This window comes from Panthera leo, chromosome C1 (genome assembly GCF_018350215.1).
Source record: "Panthera leo isolate Ple1 chromosome C1, P.leo_Ple1_pat1.1, whole genome shotgun sequence".
In the NCBI taxonomy this organism is placed as follows: Eukaryota; Metazoa; Chordata; class Mammalia; order Carnivora; family Felidae; genus Panthera; species Panthera leo.
In genome coordinates this window covers 28,192,341-28,213,579 of record NC_056686.1, presented here as the reverse complement: position 1 = coordinate 28,213,579, position 21,239 = coordinate 28,192,341, and the positions used below count along the sequence as shown (strand labels likewise).

Below are 21,239 nucleotides of genomic sequence, written 5' to 3'. Positions count from 1 at the left end.
TTGGGGAAGATCTCTTGATACTGAAGCAGTCTCCTTAAGGGTCTGTCCCTCCTCCCCAGGCAATTTGCCAAACTGCTCCTAACCTCCAGCGTCATTGAGAGCTCCCCCTGAGAGGTGGATGTGAAACACTAGTCTTGATCCCAGGCTCTTCCCAGTGCTGCTTGGGTGTCCAGAGAGCGGCTCAGCTGGCCGACCCTTCTTTCCACTTCGGGTGACAGACATAGACACTGATAGTTGTCATCAGAGGGGTGAAAGCCGAGAGGTCCCAGGGTAAGAGCAGAAGCACCCCTGACCCACTCTGTTGTGCATGTGTAAAGGAGTAGTCAGGGGAGGCTTCCTGGAAGAGGTGCCCCTTGAGTTGGATCTCAGAGAATAGCCCACCCAAGAGGGTTGAGAAGAGAGACATCCCAGCCAGAGGATAAGAACATGCACAAATGCCGGCACAGGGATGAGGAGATGTGTGATGGGGGCCAGCAAGGAAAGGAAAAGGGGAGCGAAAGTGGTTTGGCTCCTGAAACAAACATGGGAGGGGGTGAGAAGATAAGTGGGGCTGGCGGGGTGGAGAGCTTTGTAAACTAAAGAATTGCACTTTCTTCTGAGAAGGTAGTAAGGATCCATAAACACGGGAGTGAGGGGGGTGGATTGATCCATCAGAAAGACCCCTCTGTGTGCTGTGTGGACTGAGGGCTGGTCACAGATCAGAGGGAGGGCTCGGGAGCTAGACTTCCTGGGTTTGACTGCACTGCTCCCCGGTGGTGAAACCTAACCTCTCTGTGCCTCAGTTCCTTCCTTTAAAATGGGGTGCCAACAACACCCTCCTTGTGTAAGGTGGAGATGCGAATTAAGTGGTGCCTGAGGTGTAAGATTGACAGGTGCTCATAGCTATTAGCTCGTCGTGATTGTTTCTCTATTGCCAAGATGGGTAAGGCGGGAAGGACCGGACTCCTGTCTGCCCCTCACCTCCCAACAACCAGGGGCCACACCCCAGACTGTCCATGGCTTATACGTGCCCCCCCCCCAAAAGCTCCAGAATCCATCCTGATGCATATTGTGTGTTTGGCAACCACCGGGGACAGCAAAGCCCGGGAATTTTTGAATAAGACAGACAAAAATGTACAACCAGCTCTCAGAGGGGAAGGGGGATGACCCTGGACTTGTAGTGCCTCTGATTTCCGTGGTGTGAATACTTCCACTGTGGCTGGTATTAAGCTCCCAATGTGATGTCACTGGACCCGCACAGGGACAGGAGGAAGTGCGAACAGTTAGCTCCCACGGTCCCGTGGGAGCCAGCTCCAACACACCACTGAAACGGCCCCGGGTCCGAATTCTGCTCTGCCCTGTAGAGCTTCGTGACCGCAGGTGAGTCGCCTGATGCCCCTGACCCTGCTTCCTCATCTGTAAAAGGAGAAGACGATTAAACAGCTACTTCGCAGGGGGTTACTGAGATGGGACAATGTCTTCCACATCAGGGCTGAGCGCGGTGCCCACCCTGGGCTCCCCACTGAGACTGGGGCAGGCACCCTCTGGCCGGCCCAGCGAGACCCCCTCGTCTGCTGAAGACCCAGCTTCGTGCTCCCACCCGACCCCTTCCCCGTCCCAAGTCCTGGCCGAGAATCAGCACCCTATTTGTTTGGGCAAGGCTAGGACTGACTTTTCTTGCTCGATTCAAGTCTGTGCCAAACCTCCCCGCTACTCCCTACCCCTTAAGCCTTCAAAGGGGAAACCAACAGAGTGCACCCCAGAAGAAGCCCATTCTGGGGGTGCAGCGGGAGCAGCAGGAGTTTAGCATCAATCAGGGACATCTGGGAGACAGGAGGACGCCAGCACCATGTGGATAACCTGCTCCGTGGGCTCATTGTTCCTCGAGCCACCACTGAGTTAACCGAAGCTTGGACTGTGACGGGCTGGGGTGTTATTCCCGATGGCTGTGGCCATGCAGAGAAAAGTACAGCCCACGGGGTGCCCTGCCGCTCTCCCAGCACAGGATGGAGGGTCTGAGTCGAGGGACCCAGGAAAGAGGATGGACCGGGGTCAGGACAGAAGGCAGCTTGATGAGGGCAGAGCATGGAAAAGGATAGGCAGTTGGCCAGGAGGACCTTAGGACGCAGTTTCTCCTCTAGTAGGAAGGGGCCACTCTAGAGGATCATAGTGTGTTACATTTTCAAAAAGTAAAAAAATGACTCACGCAAATATAGGATAAACACGTATCAAAGATGGATTCCGTTCATTAACAAGGGAACCAGTAGGATGGCAACACTGTCTCCAAGAGCTTTTGAGGGATTGAGTTTTTATTTGGAGGGGAAAACACAGAGTAAGACGGCTCAGTGAATTAATGTCCTACAGGGCAATAAACCACAACATTGGGGTTTATCTTTCCAGTTGGCAAAGATCTCCAAGTTAGCCTTGAGTCTGGGCCTTTAATCAGTAGCTGAGAGTGAAGTCAGGCCCAGGTGCGTTCTCCCAGAGCATCACAGAATCCAGGACGGGCCTGGTCAGCGATGCTTCCCTACGACATTCCCTACGACATTCCCTTCCGCCTTATTTCCAAGTTTGGGGAGTTTTGCTTAACAGGATAGAACTCTGCTCCTCCAGCTACCACCTGCCACCTCCCTGCCCCTGCCACCTGCCACTTTTTCTTAATGCCTGGCTTGCCCCCCTTCCCCCACCCCCGCCAACCCCTCTGCCTCCTCGCCTCACCGGCCCACCTTGCCACAGAGCCGGAGTGCAGGGAGGGGCCGGAGCTGGGCCGCTCCAGGCACTGAGGCTTGTCTTCCTGGCCCTTCGGCCAGGGCCTACCCATTGCACCAGACCGGATGTGGCCTGGCCACGGACAGACGGGCTGACTGTCGGCCAGCTGCTCCTAGGAGGCGAAGGGTGAGAGGCCTGGCTTGTGACATAGGCAAGGGTGAGAGGCCTGGCTTGTGAGAAGAAGGCAGAGGTACTTCTTGAGTCCCAAGCAGAAAGACTCTTCTTTTTTATTGAATTCTAACTGACCTACGATATTATGTTCATTTCAGGGGCACAAGATAGCAATTCAATATTTTTATACATTACAAAACGGTCCCCACAGTAGGTTTGGTGACCGTCTGTCACCATACCAAGTCATGACCGTATAACTGACTGCATTCTCCGTGCTGCACATTACGTCCCCGTGACTTACTTATTTTATAGCTGCAAGTTCGTATCTCTCAATCCTCTTGACCTATTTTGCCCGTCCCCCCACCCCCACCCCTCTCCCCTTCTGGCATCCACCAGTTTGTTCTCTGTGTCTGTGCATTTGTTTTGTTTTGCTTTTTAGATTCCACACGTAAGTGACATCATACGGTATCTGTCTTTCTCTGTTTGACTTGCTTCACTTAGCATAATGCCCTCTAGGTCCAGACACGTTGTTACAAACGGCAGGATTTTGTCTTTTTTTTTGTTTGTTTTTTTATGGCTGACTTACATTCCTCTGTGTGTAGACACCATCTTCTTTATCCGTTCAGCTGTTGATGGACACGTAGGTTGCTTCCACATCGTGGCTACTATAAGTCATGCTGGAGTGAACACAGGAGTGCACGTATGTTTTCAAATTAGGTTTTTTGTTTGCTTCAGATAAATGCCCAGAAGTGGAACCCCTGGATCATAGAGTAGTTCTGGTTGTAATTTTTTGAGGAGACTCCATACTGTTTTCCACAGTGGCTGCACCTGTTTGCATTCCCACCAACAGTGCACGAGGGTTCCTTTCTCTCTGCATCCTCGCCAACGCTTGTGGTTCCTTATTTTTTTGGTTCTAGCCATTCTGACAGGTGCCAGGTGAGGGCTTGCGGTGGTTTTCATTTGCATTTCCCTGATGATGAGTGATGCTGAGCACCCTTGCATGTGTCTGTTGGCCATCTGGATGTCTTCTTTAGAAAAATGTGTTTTCAGGTTCACTGCCCATTTTTAATCTGGTTTTGGCTTTTGGTGGTGGTATTGTTACTGAGTTGTAGGAGTTCTTTATATATCTCGGGTATCAACGCCTTGTCAGATATATAGTTTGCAAGTACTTCTCCGGCTCAGTGTTTTCATTTTGTTGATGGTTTCCTTCACTGTGCAAAAGCTAGAAAGGACTAGTCTATTTTTTATTATTTTTTTAATTAACATTTATTCATTTTTGAGAGTGAGAGAGACAGAGTACGAGCAGGGGCGGGGCAGAGAGAGAGGGAGGCACAGAATCTGAAGCAGGCTCCAGGCTCTGAGCTGTCAGCACAGAGCCTGACGCGGGGCTTGAATTCACGGACCGCGAGATCGTGACCTGAGCTGAAGTCGGATGCTTAACCGACTGAGTCACCCAGGCACCTCTAGAAAGGACTGTTTTCAACTAGTCTTTTGGGGGCAGATAAAATAATTCCCTTGGGCTTCCCTCTGGGTAACTTGGAGATGCCCAGACCCAGTGCTCTTTGTGCTCCCAAAGGGGGCTCCCCCATCGTTGGGAATGACCATGATGGCCTTTACCAAGCTCCTGTGATGTTCTGGGCTGGGCCTTTATGTGACCTGTTGCACCGGGTCCTATAAAAGCGCCACAGTCCCCATTCCATAGATGAAGAAATTGGTTGAGCCACCTGCCAGAGGTCCGGCCGTGAGTATGTGAGGTCGGCCAGCAGGCAGAGGGTGTTCCCGTCAATTCCACATCAGTGCTCCTGCAGGTGCTCTGTCACCGTCACCGTTGAGCCTCCCCCCTGCAGAGCAGGGCTCTGCTGGGAGATGCAGCCTTGGGCGGTGGGGCTCTGAGTGTGGGATGGTGGGGGGCGGGGGGGTGGAGCTTACAGCAGCCACACCGTTATTTACTCGGACCTCTCTCCGTCAAGGATCTATATGCGTTAGACCTGGAGCCCTACCGCTACTCAGGGGTGAACCTGACAGGGTTCCGGATCCTCAACGTGGACAACCCCCATGTCTCAGCCATCGTGGAGAAGTGGTCCATGGAGAGGCTGCAGGCGGCTCCCCGGGCAGAGTCCGGCCTGTTGGACGGAGTGATGATGGTATTCCAGCCAGGCGGGTCAGATCCGGGGTCTCCCCTTTCCCTGTCCTTCTCTCTCCTTTCCCTCTTCTATCTTTTCTTCCTTCCTCCCATCCTTCTTCCCTTCGCTCTATCCTCCCTATCTCTTCTCCCCTCCCACCACTTCCCTTCCTCAGACCTTAGACTAGGCTCTGGGAACACAAAGGAATCAGACACAGTCCCACACCAAAGGTGGTAGTGGAGGCTTGTAAACGGATTGTTTCGGAGCGCGGGGATAAGGACCCTCGGCTGTGACCAGCCAAAGGCTGGGGAGCGGGAAGAGGAGAAGGTGTGGGCAGGGCCTAGGGGAGCAGCAGGAGCGGTGGGATGGGGTGAGAGGGCCTAGAGGGAGAAGGTCTGAGCTGCAGAGGGTGGGAGTTGAGTGTCTGTGGAACAGCAGGGACACCCAAGTCTGGCCTTCGCTGGGGGCGTGGACGGGGTCACCGTGGGCCTTTCCCTCACCCGGACCCCTTGTGTCTGGCGAGGGAGGGGAAAAGGGACAGAGCAGATTGGGCCGAGGACTCTCGGGGCTTGGGATCTGCTCTCAGGCAGGCCCCGGGCCCTCCCCTGCAGACTGACGCGGCCTTACTGTATGACGCCGTCCACATCGTGTCCGTGTGCTACCAGCGGGCACCCCAGATGACCGTGAACTCCCTGCAGTGCCATCGGCACAAGGCCTGGCGCTTTGGCGGCCGCTTCATGAACTTCATCAAGGAGGTGAGTGTTCCCCTGCACCTCCCCCAGCCAGGGCCTCCCCCCACTGCCCCTGGGGATCAGCATGGGGTCAGCAGAGCTGCAGAGCAAAGGCCCGGGTGTGGGAGTCAGGCAGAACCCATTTCCGGTCCGCACAAACCCGGCCTCAGTGCTTCTCCTCTCTGAGCCTCAGTTTCCTTGGGGGGAAAATGGGCCTGACGGGCTCGTTCTTACAGGGGGATTGAGAGGCAAAGGCCCTGGCGTGTAGGAGGTTCTCCCTGGGCGGTCAGCACGGTCAGCAGGACCTGCGTTGGCTTTCTGATGCAAGACATGAGGGTCTCTGCCTCGGGCTGTGTGACCTTGGGTAAGCTAGAGAACCTTGCTGAGCCTTGATTGGCTCATCTGCAAAATGGGGTACGAAGCATGCCCAGTCACAGGGATGCTGTGAAGTGGAGATGAGACCCCGTGTGGAAAGGGCTCAGGGCGGTGCCAGGGCAGAGGAGGCTGGGTAGATCATAATCAGCCATCCAAACTCCTCTTTGTGTCGTGGGCCCTCTGGGACTCTGCTCTCCTGGCATCACAGCAGCTGTGAAGAAGTCCCATCCGTGGGGCTGATTCAGAGGAACCAGAGAGCAGAAATCCATCCTGCTATTCAGATGACCATTGAAACACGTAGTGCCAACGGATAATTTCGAAGGACTCTCCGTCACCATTGTCCTTGTAAGCTGTGGGTGGCAGTTTACCGTTCCCATTTTACAGGCGGGGGAAGCTAAGGCCGGGGCCAGGCATCCTGGCTGCATCACGATTAGCTGTGTGCCTTCGGGTGAGAGGATTAACGTTCTGATTCTCAGTTTCCTGGACTGTAAAATGGGCATTAAGAGTCCTTACCTCCGTGTTGTTTAGAAGACCGTGTGAAACTGGACGCAAAGCATCTAGCCCAGGACGTGGGCAGAGGCAAATCCCAGTGACTGGTGGAGGAAGACCGCTTGGGGACGAGATCCGGGCAGGGTTATCCTGGGTCAGAGGGAGTGACCACGTCGAGGCAGCACGGAGTGCGGCGGGGGGAAGCCCTCCAGGAGGGCTGTGTAGACGATCTCTTTGTAGCAATCACAGTGGACCAGAAATGAGGCAGGCTGCCTTGAGCGCTCATTCATTTATTCAGCAGCTGATTGTGGTGGGCCCGCTGGGTGCCAGGCGCAGAACCCTGCACTGGGATCCAGTGGGGCTGAGACAGACAAGCCCCCGCATTCCCAGAGCTCCCAGCCTAGGGAGGGGGCAGACACGAAGCAAGCCCTTGCATTCAGGAATGTAATCCCACGTGCAAAGGAAGGCAGCTCCAGGAGGGCCAGTAACAGACCCACCACCTTATTCTCAGTGGACAGTTAGCTTTCCCCCAAGTCCCAAGGTCACCACCACCACTTGGGAACAGCGCTAAAAGGAATGGGGACGGGACATGGGCTGTAGTTTGGTGCACATGCCTGTGGAGTTGTCTCTGCCTCTCCCAGCTGTGTGCCTTCACGCATGGTCCTAGATGTCCCCAAGTGTCCGTTTCCTCTCCTGGCAGATGTCACCCCACCATCATGGTGAGGGAGGCACGAAGTCCTTGGGACCAGCTCCCTCACGCCTCGAAGGGGCTCCATCCAGTGTTGGATATTTTGGTATAAGAAGACCATGATGGTCCCTTCTCATCCAGCCCCTCAAAACTGCAGAGGAAGTCTGATTGTCCAGCCCTGAGCAGGCCTGCTTGGCCTGAGAGATCACCGGCTTGTTCTCGGGGAACTCTGAGACCCGACTCTCAGCCCCCTGTGCCTCCTTCCTCGGCAGGCCTCCGACGGAGCGGTCAGAGGCCAGCGTGAGGGGGTCGGTGACCCGAGCCACGACCCTGGGACCCTTACGAGCCAAGCAAAAGTGGCTTTGAAGCTTAACCACTTTTTAGCTGTGTGACCTTAGACAAGCTACTGAATATCTCTGTGCCTCAGCTCTGTCTCTGTACCCTGGAGATTTTCCTAGGGTTGTTGCAGGATGAGGTGGGTGATGGTGTGGGTGAAGCACTCAGGACAGAGCGTGGCACAGAGTAGATGCTGAACAGATTGGCTGCAGTTACTGTCCTCACAACTGCCATGACTATGGGTTCTTCTCCATGCTGGGTTTCCAGCTCACGAGGATCTCTGGGCCACATAGCTTCGGGGACCTCCACCCTGTCTACCCCTCACCCGTTGGAATTTTTGAGGCTCAGTGACAAAACCCTACAGGGAGCAGATTCGTCACCACCCGCCCCGTAGAAAGGGGCCCCTTCTCCCTCCTGGGGCTGACTGGCCCACACCGGTGTACTTCCTGTTTCCTGGCCGCTGCCCCAGTGAGTGGCCCTCACCACTCACACCCTTACAGAACCCTTTCAGAAACACGTTTGTGCCACCTGCATTTGAGGGCGGTGGAGATGGAGGCCCCGAGCAGCCGTGTGGCTGGCCCACAGTGCCACCTCTGCCCGGAACCGGGACCCCAGTGCCCTGCCTGAGCCCAGCACAAGTCTTCCCTCAGACCATTTCCAAGTTGCCCGTCTCCTTCTCTGACTGCGTGACAGTAAATCATTTTAAAGACTTGGCATTTCCGAGAGGAGCTGGAAAATACCAGGCCGGAGTTCAGAGCGTGTGAAGCATCTTTCATTTAGCGAGTCTTGAGCGGTGGCTGGAAGGGGCGGGCAGGCCGGGAAATGTCACGGGGAGGAGCTGCCAGTGGCTCCTTGCCCTGGCCCTGCCCACCCGCCCACAGACAGTCCGTGCCCCCCTGCTGGCATTTAATTCTTCCAGAGCTGACAAGGGGGAAGCTTCTTCCGTGCTCAGTCGCTCCGAGTGCAGGTTGAAGGCACCTGCTGTGATTTCCCCTGGGGGCCAGGAGATAGCCTGAGGGTGCAGAGGAGGGGGGAGCCAGCCAGCCGGAGGGGAGCTGAGCCTCCCTGTGAAGTTATAAACAGTGGTCTTCACCTTGTCTAATCTTTTAGTCTTTGTCCCCAACCCCGTTTCCAGCCCCCCAGGCTCTGTAAGCCTCCCCCACTGAACTTGGGCATGGTGACCCCACGCTCTTCAACTCTGTTCCTTCAAATCCAGACCCGGATTCTGCCCTGCAGCACCATCCCGTGCAGCTTTCTATAGCTCAGCCCCTCTTTGAGCCTCTGTGTCTATGATCCTAAAATGGGGGCGACAGTGACACCCACCTGGCAGGATTGTGATGAGACAAAGCACATTCAGGAAAGGGGGTTAGTTAGCCCTCTATGACAGGATTTCTACTGAGGCCTCAGGCCCTGGCCCAAGCCCCCAGCCTTCCTCCCAGCTAAGCACCAGCCCTATAATCCAAGGGAGAAATAATACCATATAGCACTTAGCTGGGATCGTAGATGGCAGGCACTGTGCTAAGCACTTTATACATCTTTTTGAACACCTGTGAAATAGATCATTTTCCCCTTGCTGAAGCTCAGAGAGGTTGGATCACTTGTGCAAAGCCCGCATTCTGTCCAACTTGTCTTAGAGTTTCCCGGACCCCTTCCAAGCCCCGCCCCTCTGCCTCGGTCCGTCTACCGGCTGGCTCATCTGCACACTTAACCTTGGGGCCTTAGAGCTGCCCAAATGCTTGGAGAGCCCACGGGTTTTATTTTGGACTCCTGGGATCCATGGTCCCATGAACTTGGGTGTCCAGTTCTGAGTGCCAGTGTGTGCGCCAGGGACATTCAGCCAGGGAGAGGCCCTGGGGCCATTTTCAGAGCCTGCAGGGGGTCATGACCCCAGTGTGGTTGGGAACCACCTTGGCAAAGCAAACATTTCCGTAATCAGACCTTCCCCCCGCCCCCATGTTCTCTGGCACCTCCTTCCCCAGCCTCCTCCAGCCCAGTGGACTGTGTGAGCTCCAGATTTCCTCCCCCACCTCCAGCCTGCAGCCTCCCTTGGTTCCCAGGACCTCCAGGATGGATGGGTTTGTTCTCCCAGACACAGAAAGCCCGTTGGTATTGGGGCGTTTACACGTGTGCTGGCTGCCTCCTACCTCCTTGGAGAAGGGAGAGAAAGGACGGGGCTCCAGCCTGAGGGGTGGGGCCCTGGGACCCCAGCTGCAGCGCGGAGCTCTGACCCCCTCTGCGAGCTTGGGTGATGCGCCTGGCCCTCCTGGCCTGCTTCCTGGTCTGTAAAATGGGAATCGTGACCTCACCTGGCCCACCTGCAGGGCTGCTGTGGAGGTTACATGCTCTGAGCGGTGTGAAGTACTTTGCAGGGATGCATTGGGTCCACAGGAAAGGTATTTTCTAGAACGGAGTCAGCAAACCTTTCTTGCAATGGGCTGGATAGTAAATATTTGGGCTTTGTGGGCCAGATGGTCTCTTTGTAACTATCCAGGCCTGAGGCAGCAGCTCCAAAGCGGCCAAAGACAATAAGTAAATACATGGGTGTGGCTGTGTTCTAATCAACTGTTTACAAAAACAGGCCTCAGGCCTATGGGGCACCAGCTGTAGCTTGCTCACCCCTGATCTAGAAGAGTGGGACTTTCTCAACTTGGGTCCTGCATGTTCTCTGCATCTCTCTCTGTGTTAACAATGTTAATGACAATACACAAAAGTGACCATGAGCTCAAGGGCTCGGGTGGTACCACGCACTGTCCTAAGTATTTTATGGGCTTTATCTCCATTCACCCCCCGTGGCGTTTTGGTACAATTATGAATCCTGTTTTGTAGATGAGGAAACTGAGGCAGAGAGGTGACCTAGAATTCCTAAGTTTGCACAGCTGACTGCGGTTGGAACCGGCATTCTGACCCCAGAGTTCTTAACCTTGACGCTCGTGGAGCTGGGGCCGGGGGCGGTGGGGGTGACTTCTCGGTCTCCTCCTGCTCTACTCCAAGCCTCTGGTCTTACCGCCAGGGCTGGCTCGGCCCCTTGGCTTTTCCACCTCTGGGTAGGTGTCACCTGCCCCAAGCCGCCCGCCTGCCTCCTCCTTGCCCCTCTCTAGGGACCTGACACGGGCTTCCCCTCCTCTTTGGCTTCAAGGCGGGGGCTCATTTGAGTGCGTCTGAGATCGATGTTGTACACGAGAAGGTGCAAATGTAAAGCTGGCTAAAGAGCATAATAGAATTTATGGAAATCGCTGGCTCGCACCACAGCCCGAGCAATGATGGAGGTGATTATTAATTAATCATGGTCTTGGGGGAACAGTATCAGTGCAAAGAGTAATTAAAATGAAGCATTGTACAGTTGTACCGAATGATGATTTATGAGCCCGAGGAATTGCCGCTCTGCCCTCTCCCTTCCGGCAGGCTCAATGGGAAGGATTAACTGGACGGATTGTTTTCAACAAAACCAGTGGCTTACGGACGGATTTTGATCTGGACATCATCAGCCTGAAGGAGGACGGCCTGGAGAAGGTGTGTGGGCTCAGGAGAGGGAGGGGACAAGACCTTGGGGGCTCGACATGACCTGGCATGGCCTGTGCCCTGGCCCTTTGGAGAACATGGAGGCCTGGTCAGACTGGAAGGGTACAGAACCCAGTGGCCTGGCCGTGGCAGACACCCAGGCTATCGCCCGGTGAGCAACGGCCACCGGGGATGCTTAACTGGAAAAAGTCATGAAAGGCTGGGGCAGGGGTGGCGCGCAGAGGGACAGACCCGACTTTGGGTAACAGAAACTCTAACCACCAGGGGGTGGCTGCCTGGGGAGTAGTGAGCTCACTGTCACTGGAGGCATTTAAGCAAAGATTAAGCAATATGATTGCTTGTCTGGGAAATGCAGTTGGTTCTTATCCTTAGAGAGAAGTTGAAGCACATGAATTCTGATCTCACTCTTGGTTTCTAAGGTCTCAATGATTTCAGGGGGTTTTGATGAGAAAGCAAGCCCTTCTGGGGCCTCCATCTGGCTACCATCAGACGTTTGTAAATGAGGCCAATTCTCCCTGGGAGCCTTCTGCATATTCTGTCCAGTCAGGCTGCTGGCCTGGGGAGGAGATTCAACATTAGCCCTAATTCTCCGAATTCCTGCGACCTCAGGACCAGGGGGTCAGCCACACCCTCTCCCACCAGCCTGGGAGTGGGGTGAACAAAAACCTGGAAGTTGGGGAGGGGCCAGCTTGGATGCCTCTGAGACTTCAGGATGGCTAGATTCCTCTCCTCTCCACCCCTGTCTGCCATTGATCAGGACTCCCTCCCTTGGATTGTTTTAACACTCAGCCCTGGCCTCTCCACCTCCACCCCTGAGCCTGCAGCCATGCTCAGTGTATACACACACACACACACACACACACACACACACACACACACAGCTTCTCAAAGCACAGCATGGTCTCCCCCACCGGTGCCGAGTTAAGCTCCAGCCCCTGACTTGGACTTTTATGGCTCTCCGAGAAACAACCCAACTTGCCTCTCCACGCCCAGCCTCCACTGGCCCCAGAACATTCCCTGTGGCGCAGTCAAACCCACTCCCTCTGGCCCCTCCTTTGGCTGAGTGATGGCCCTGGCTGTGGAGGTGGCCTCTGTCTCCTGGGGTCGCTCCCTCAGGCACAGACGTGGCTCTGGCTGGGTTGCAACTTGTGGCCAAGTTTACTCCGCCCACTCCTGAGTGTCCCACAGACTAATGGGGGCTCCTGTGCAGGGGTGGCCAGGGAAACGCCACCTTTCCTCTGCATACAGCGTCAGTCCCTTAGGGACAGGCGCTGTGGCCTCTGCTCCTAAGATCAGGGAGACCGGTTGGTCCAACCTACTCGCACCACAAGGTCTCGCCGGGCGGTATGCCAGCTCCCGTTTAAACTCCGGCAGTGCCTGGGGGTGGGAGGGTAGGGGGTGGACCTTCCTTCTCCAGCAGTATTGCGGCAGTGGTTTTCACTCAAGTGGCATCTCCTTTCTGCTCTCTCAACTGTCCATCTCTGGAGATGGCCTAAAATTCTAAGGATGGCAATTAGACCCACGTATGCCCGTGCGACCGGCTCCCATGCCCGCAGCAGACGCGAGTAATGGGATCATGAGAGCTCTTTCCATCTGAGCCTTCTATCACAGCATCCCTCTTCCAAGGACAGAGTGACGATAGCTAACACCCAAGAAAAGCCCTCCTACGATATACCCGGACAAAGGTCGACCTGCCTCCTCCAGAGGCTCCCGGTCACAGCCACAGGGAGTGGTGGGCAGACAGCCTGTAGAGGCTGGGTCCTCCTCCGTCCTAAGTGTTCTCGCCTCCCCAGGACTCCCGGGATCTAGCCAGGCGTGCAGTGGGAAGTCAGTAGGTGCTTTCTGGGGTGAGGGTTCCAGCTGCTCAGGAACCACTGGACAGATGTGTATGGGGCACCCGGGTGTACTGCTAGGGACCCCTCATGGGCTGGGCCCACTTTGAGGCGGTCTGCCTGTCTCTTCTCTTGGCTCTAGGGGGTCTGCGTGGACAGAAATCCTGCCTGGAGAGGGTGCTAAGTCCCCACACAGCCGCCCTGCCTCTTGTATCATCACTTCTGTTTGCGAAGCCGGGTCATAGCTGATCCAGCCAGCTCCAGCCGGTGGCTCTGGGAGGATTAAGGCAGAATTACCCAGGCATAATTACATGTCTGTCTGCTATCTGCTTTGCACAGCTCTCTTAATGGGATGTTTGCATTTGGCCTCTCTGTTTAATTGATTAAGTTTCCCGAGTGCCCCCCAGCTAGGCCAAGGACACAATGGGCATGCCAAAACCTTCCTTGAGGGAGGGGACCTGAAGGGGAGTCGGGGGAGCTGGGCAGAGTGGGACCTTCACGAGGCCCGAGGCAATGATTGGTAAACTTGATCTTCCCTGGCGTCCTCCAGCCTCAGGCCTGATAGCAACTAGGGCACCGTGGAGAGACAGATTATGCCACCTTGGCCAGGATATCCGCCAACCTTAGAAGTAAAACCACAAAGCAAACTGCCTTCAAACCCAGCAGCAACCAGGCCCGCAGTGAGGGCCCTCCGCTCTCTGGTCTGCCAAAGACCATCTCCTGCCCAGCCTGCCTTCCTGCATGGGACATATCTCATCACCCATTAACCCAGTTCGAGAATGTTGGGTGAACATCCCCCTTGCTCCAGACCCTGTTCCGGGCTTTGGAGGGTGTCCTGGCCCCGGGAAGTGGCACCAGGGCAGAGACCCAGTGAGTGAGCAGCTGGGTGCCCCGCGTCTTCCCCAGGAGGAAGGAGGCCCACCAGGATCAGAGTGGCTCTGTCCTGGGGTAGGACTGGCCCTGACCCAGGACCCCTGATTTCTTAGTGTATCTGTTCCACCCCAGGCTGAGGTCCCTGGGCTGTTTTTACACTCCCCATCTCCTCTGCATTTTCCCCTCCAGCCAGCAAGGGGGAGGTGATGGAATTCAAGAGACTCCACACCTTGGGCCCTCCTCCAAGAAGAAGGGAGGCAAGAAGGTTGTCAGGAGTTAGCTCACAGCCTGTCAGCCATGATGACGATGCTCACCAAGAATGGGAAGGAGATGATGGCCTTGTTGGCCGTCTGAGGACTCAGCCCCTTTTCTCCGTCTGTCTGTCCATCCAGGTTGGGGTGTGGAGTCCTGCAGAGGGGCTCAACATCACGGAGGTCGCCAAAGGCCGAGGCCCGAATGTCACCGACTCTCTGACGAACAGGTCCCTCATCGTCACCACCGTGCTGGTAAGAGCCTGCAGCCCTGTGGGAGGGACTGTGTGAGCCAGGGACGGGCTGAAGAGGCCCCTCCGTCGCCCCACCCAGCCCAGACCGGGCACCGCTCAGGGGGCTGCTGCGAGGCTGGAAGATGGGGGAGGTGGAAGCGCTGAGGGTCCCTCAGAAAGCCCTCGGCAGTTGGAGCACAGCAGCTCTGCTTGTGGCCACAGGCCAAAGAGCCCAGGGGGTGGCTTTCAGAGGCCTATTCCCAAAGGCAGAGGGGGCTGGTCCTCGTGCCCGTCTGAGAACTGCTTGGAAGCCGATCTTCGGAGACCTGTGTGTTTGCATTTATCCCCCTGCCCCCACCCACCCCTGAGCCCAAGCACGAACCACGAAGGGGTAGAAGGAAAGAGGTTAGCCTGTCCTCTGCACCAGGACTGAGGGTCCACCTCTTTACCTCAGTTCCCAAGGAAAAGGTCTTTCTCAGTGGTCCCCACAGCTCTGGTGGGTACTGTGGCCACACCCAGAGAGCCCAGTGGGTGCCAGGAGCCCACACACATGCCACGGTCCATGGTGTCCCATCCTGAGAGCTCTCCTCTGTGGCCACTCTACATGTCACCCTCCCTCCATTCACCAGGACTGAATAGCACCTCCTTCTTCTGACCCAAGGAGTGGCTCTTGGCATCTCCCAGGCTCTCTGCACCTTAGAGCTCAGGGTGGGCAGAAGGGCATACCCCCGCCACTGGCCTCTTGACTGGCCAGTGGTGTGCCCTCTCCACTGCACTGGCCCCTTCTGGAAGGCCTCCAGAGCATCCACAGACTCAGGGCCCACCCTTTCAGAGACACAGCACTGCTCTTGGGGACCCAAGCTGGGCCACACTGGGGACAGGATCACAGCCTGGTGGATCCTGACCAAAGACCTTTTGAGGACGATTCAGGGAGCTTCTCCTTATATTAAAGCACATACAATATGATACAATAAATACAATATGAAAAAAGCAAATCCTCTACAAAAAAGAGGGCTCAACCTGGTTTGAAGGGCTTGGATAAAATGAGGCTGCCCCAGGATGGAACCTGGGAGCGGGGCTGGGCACTGGACCTTCCATGATGCCAAGATGGGGTGGCCCCACCTGCTTCCCGTGGGAGGCAGCTGAGCCAGGCCCCGATGAACGGTCCTGTGTCCTCTCTCTAGTGTGATTCACCAGACGTATGCTTGGTGGCCAAATGGTGGACACCCCCAGGCAGGAAGGGACATAGGAGTTCAGCCCCATTCTCCCAGTGAGCAGCAGACACGGGGACACCAGCAGCTTCTAGAGAGCAACTATAGCCTGTGGGTCTCACCTCCAGTCTTCAGGGTCATGACCGTTGACAGGATCCATGTTAAAGATGATGGAGTCCTAACCTTGGTTCTGGACCTACTGCCGACAGAGCCGGATCCAGGATGAGAGGGCTGGGGAGACACCTGCTGCGCAGGTTTGGGGATGAACCCCCCTGTCCCAGGCATCTTCCCCAACACCGTACATCCTGCCTGCCTTTATTGATTAAATTGTTGTTAACTAAAAAAATATAAAAATCGGGGCGCCTGGGTGGCTCAGTGGGTTAAGCTTCCGACTTTGGCTCAGGTCATGATCTCACGGTCCGTGAGTTCGAGCCCTGCGTCGGGCTCTGTGCTGACCACTCAGAGCCTGGAGCCTGTTTCAGATTCTGTGTCTCCCTCTCTTTCTGCCCCTCCCCCGTTCATGCTCTGTCTCTCTCTGTCTCAAAAATAAATAAACGTTAAAAAAGAAATATTTTTTAAATATGAAAATCAGACTGCTGAGACCAGGAAGTCAAAAGATTTGATCAGGAATGAGGGAAAATTATATTAAATATATATATATATATATATAAAAGATTAAAAAGAAACAAATAAAAAAGAACAAAGGTATTAAAGACAGATGAGCAATTGAAGGGATACTGATGGGAAGGAAAATAGAAAAGGAGAGAGTTGAAAAGGAACAAAATACAAAGGTTAAAAGGAAAATAATAATGAGAAAAATGAAAATAAGGAACCAGATGAAAAGGAAAGCCATCAGGAAAGACGAGAAATTAAAATAAATAATTAACGGCTCCAGCTAGACAAGGTAAAAAATGTAAAACCACATGTCAGAAAGCAAAAGGATACGAGTGTGACAAAGCTAAAATTTAAAAGGGGAAAAATAAAATAATAAAAAGGTGGTAAAAGATTAAAAACAGAACTGCATAAAATGTGAGATATAAATAAAACACTTTTCACAAGGCAAGATTAAAAACGGTAAAACCGGTGTGCTCTAAGAGATTGGGAAGAAGGGTGATTAAGTGAGCCGAGATGATTCAGCCACAAAACAATGCCCTCAAGTGAGCGACCAGCTAGAGGTAATCTACCAGCAGGATACAGGATACACACACCTTGAAAGACCACAGGCGTGAATTTTATTAAAATGGCAGCAGCCTGATTTCAAGGGCATAAGACCCTTCCGCAAAGGTGCACAGGATTTGTCTACACCAGCAGAGGCAGGATCCAGCAGACATCCTAGGCCCTTCTCTGTCAGCACTCACAGCTTCTTGCAAAGCCCCCTACCTGATGCGCTCAGTCCCCTGCCGGAAGTTCCACCCGCAGGGTCGCACTGGCCTTCAGGCACCCAGGAAGATAGGGAAGGAGAGAAGCCCGTCTCGGCCCCTAGTCTGCACGCAGCTCCATTTGGCCCACCGTCTGTCGTCTCAGGCAGACAGTAGCCCAGCGGCCGTTTGGGTCATGCAGTGTGACCAGGATGCCGGGGCAAGACTGTGATGGCTAAGAGCTCAAACCTTCCGGTGGCCCCGGGGTGGCTCAGTCGGTGGGCGTTAGACTGCGGCTCAGGTCACGGTCTCACAGCTAGTGAGTTCGAGCCCCGCATCGGGCTCTGTACTGACATCTCAGAGCCTGGATTCTGTGTCTCCCTCTCTCTCTGCCCCTCCCCTACTCACGCTCCGTCTGTCTCTCTCTCTCTCCTTCAAAAATAAATAAATGTTAAAAAAAAAAAAAAAGACCACAAACCTTCAGGTCTGAGCCCTGGCTTTACTGTTATCCAGCCGTGTGACGCTGGAAAACTGCCTAAACCGCTCCATGCCTCAGTTTCCCCACCTGAAAAAGAGAGATGGTGGTAACTGTGTCTACTCCATAGAGTTGAGAGGCGGAGTGATTCATGAAGAGAAGTCAATAAATGAATAATTTATATTCTGTAATTTGTTGGGTAATTAATACAAATACGTTAATACATATAAATGCATGCCAAATGGTAGCTGCTATTGTTACTAATTACTATTACCGATTCTACATCCGGTCCCCAGAGAGCGCAGGCTTAGTACAGTATGCAGAGTGTTGTAGAGAAAACCTCTGCTTCTGTCCCCAGCTGAGCCCTGAACTTCTCTGAAGACTGACCCCTGACCATGACCACAGAGGTTATCTCCAGCACAGGGTACCCTACAGACTTGGAACTTGCATCCAACAGCACCCCACCACTACCCACTGCTGACACTCAGCTGCCTCTCGCCTCCTTGTTCCCTGGCCGGCCCCTGGAGGCCTTAGGGTTTGTGACCTTGACCTCCGGCGTCCCTCCTAGTTCTAGTCTCCTACCGATATGTCAGACTGCAGCTCCCGACCACCACCTTCTCATCCGCTCTGCCCAAGGTCTGAGCTCCTGGGCCTGACATCATGGTAATTCCCCACCCCTGGCCCCTATTGCCTTGACCTCTGACAAAGCTACCGACCTACCCGAAGGGCATGTCCCACCAACCATCTTAACCCCATCCTGCAGTATCAGATGCTCACATGGACTGGGGCGGGGGGGGGGGGGGGGGGGGGGGGCGACCCGTGATTGCTCTCTGCATCCCCACTGCCCCGAGCTCATGGACGGTAGGGTCTGCTTCTCCCTGTGGGTCAATGAGAGAAGCCCAGTCTTTCCTGGAGGAAGAGAAATGGCAGAGAGAGCCTGTGGAGTATCCCTGATGGGGACAGGGGATGATGTGGCGCATGGCCTTTGCGCTAGTCTGCAAGGAAGTCTGGGGGGGGGGGGGGGCGGGGGTGCTCTCTTTGGGACAGCTACTCCAGTGGCGGAGGGTGGCCCAGCCCCAGCTGCTCTGGCTGAAAACCCAGCCCCCACCTCCACCCTGCTTGGCTGGTGAAAGCGGGGCCAGCACCTCCCGCTGAGAGCACTGATGGGTGGGGTGGGCCAGCCGGCCTGGAAGTGCGTTGTCCAGGCAACGGCACTTTGAGTGACAGGCGGGTACCGAGCATAGTTCAGGAGCATCCAACTACTTTCCCCTTAGAGAACAGGGCTGGACCCCTATTGAGAGGGGTCTCTCTTCTTTCTTTTTCCTGGAATCTGGGTGTGGCAGAGGGGCCACAGCTCCCCGTGGGCTGCCCCTAAACCTGCCTCCTCTCCTCCCCTAGCCCGGAACCTGGAGTTAGGTGCAAAGCGTGGCTCAACCTGGACACACAGATGAACAGAGCCCTGACTCCACTCCCCCCACCCACCCCCAGCCCCTCCAAGCTGCAGATGGCCTTTCCCGTGCCTGAGGTCAAAACTGCAGCAGCAAGAGCCTGGAAGCCTGCCCTCACCCGCCCCCTCCCGCCCCCTCCTTGCCTGGCCCCGGCTTCTGCTCTGGTTCTGCTCTTGCAAGGGCTCCTGAAAAATTCATCCGCCCCAACCTCAGCTCACACATGGAGAAGACGCACCTGACTCACTCCTGGGGGCCCTGCCTTTGAAGGTTCAGGGTTCTCTGGGCTGCTGAAGGAAGTAGCGGTGTTGACGTGCCTGTGGGTACGTGTGTGGGTGTGGGACTGGACCAGCTACACCCGGGTGTCTGGATACACACCGATGGCTGTATTTGTGCCTTGTGCACGCTGGGCCCACGTAAGACTCCCAGGCAGACGGGACCCACGGCGCTGGGCCACAGGAGAAGGAGAAAAGCAAAGGGAGGCCAGGGTGTGGGCCGGGAGAACCGTCCCAGGCCAGGGACCCCTCCGGACCCCACCTGCTGGGCCGGGAGGACTCCTAATGCTCTGTCCTGGTTCTAACAGGCAGAAACCGAGGCCTTGGATCCAGGGCCTTCAGCTTCTGTGTCCAAGCAGGACTAGGCAGACAGGACATCGAGAATGGGGTGTATTAGTGCCCGTGGCATTGTGTACAGGTGTGCATGCTTATACAGGTGTGTGTTAACACTGCCTGTGTCAGAAGGGGGCTTGGGAATGCTGATACCCGGCAGCTCACCCTGGATCCTTCCCCCCACCCCCTGCCCCCCCCCCAAACGACCCCTTCCCAACTCCACATGTCCTGCCGCCGGGAAAAACTGACCACAAGGCCCGGCTCTCACGTTGGTATAAGTGATCAGAGAGAAACCAGACTAAGTGAGCCCTGGCAACGAAAAGTCGGCAAAGGTTATTTTTCTGGACCCCTGTTTCCTGTGACTTGTTGAAGAGAAATATTACCCCGCTCCTACGGCTGTTCTCCCAGAGCAATAGAAGAGCGTGAAGTTATGAAATTGAGGGCACCTTCACTGAGCAATCGATTAGCAGCCGAGAGAGCTTGTGAATTGGCTGTCTGGACATTTCCAGTAATAAATTGTGAAATAGTCCATGAATAAGTAGTTGGCGGAGTTCAGAATTACCCCCTAGGAAATGTTGCAGGTCTAGAGACACATTACTAAGGCGAGCACCATTTTAATGCTCTGGGCTTTGGCTGTTAAATATGTATGCCATCCGCAAAGCACTTCCCGAAATTAATGGCATTTTACAGCTGCTCCGAAGGCAGCGTATTTATATGGAGATGTATAGATTCTGGGGCTGTGGTGGCTTCACAAATGAAGTGCTAATTTTAGAGAATAGGCCCAGGGAGGGGCGTGGAGGGAGGGTCAGGAAGTGAGCTATCTCGGGGACCTTTTCCGAAATGGTTTTCGGCTGCCAGCTATGATTTTTAACCTTTGCTGACCTTGGGCATGGTCTCTAGGCTGGAAAGGGCACTGCAGTAATGGACTACCCGGCACACAGAGAGAAGGTAATGATATTAATATAAATAAATAAATAAGTCATATTGGCAGCTTACATTTGCCAGGCACCATTGTAAGTGCTTTTCGCAGATTGACTCGTTTATCCTCACAACGACCCTGTCTGGTAGGTTCCATTATTATCCCCATTTTACAGAAGGAGGTAAATTGTGCCCAGGATTCAGTGTGTGGTTGGTGATTCCCCTGGGGGAGATAGTACCTTCTTAGTACCTTCTCTCCAGTTCTTCCCTTGAGCTGAGATCAGGGCACCGCCAGGTACAGTGGTGCACGTTGTTCACTGCACAAGAATGTCCAAGCAAAAGGAGAGGTTAGGACTGAAACTCTCACTCACTAGGCCCCCTGCCAGGGTTCGGGCAGCACCTTCCCAGAGACGGATTTGCACAATGGCAATGTGTGCCCAAACCAAAGCCCCCTTCTCTCCAAGTAGCCCCAGAACCTTGCCCGCCCCCACCTGGGCTCTCTTCTCCGACCTTGTGAGCTGCCTACTTGGTTGTAAGGTGGGATAGGAGCCACAGAGATTCGGAGATTCAGCATGGAGTCTAGCTGAAGGACCCAGTGTTCACCCAGTTAGGCTATGAGGTGGTTTTCTCAGAATCCCTGGAGAGGCGGGAACCCTTTGGGGCTTCCCACACTCCCCCCATCCTTTCTGTGAGGCATCCCGAAGGACTGTTGAAAATTTAGAGTAAATGAGTGCTGGGGTGGGGTTTTTGAAAGGTAGCAGTGCTGGGGGAACAGGGCCAGAGAATCGGGGCCACCTGTCCCCACGGGAGCCCGGTAAGAGGCTGCTGGTGGGTTCCTGCTTCTGAGACTCTCCGGTGAGGGAGTCCTCTGGGGACTTCATTGCTCACCCTGCCCCACGGGCCCACAGTGTCAAA

The 21,239-nt window shown here is 54.8% G+C and overlaps 1 protein-coding gene across 2 annotated transcripts in view; it reads left to right on the top strand.

Moving 5' to 3' along the window:
• GRIK3 (glutamate ionotropic receptor kainate type subunit 3) overlaps positions 1-21,239 on the top strand; it is a 222,667-nt gene that overhangs the window by 163,365 nt on the left and 38,063 nt on the right. For both annotated transcript variants that reach the window (XM_042951591.1, XM_042951592.1), the window contains exons 6-9: positions 4,830-5,003; positions 5,594-5,737; positions 11,004-11,111; positions 14,218-14,331. In XM_042951591.1, coding sequence (XP_042807525.1) covers positions 4,830-5,003; positions 5,594-5,737; positions 11,004-11,111; positions 14,218-14,331 — 540 coding nt within the window. The remainder of the gene's footprint in view (positions 1-4,829; positions 5,004-5,593; positions 5,738-11,003; positions 11,112-14,217; positions 14,332-21,239) is intronic.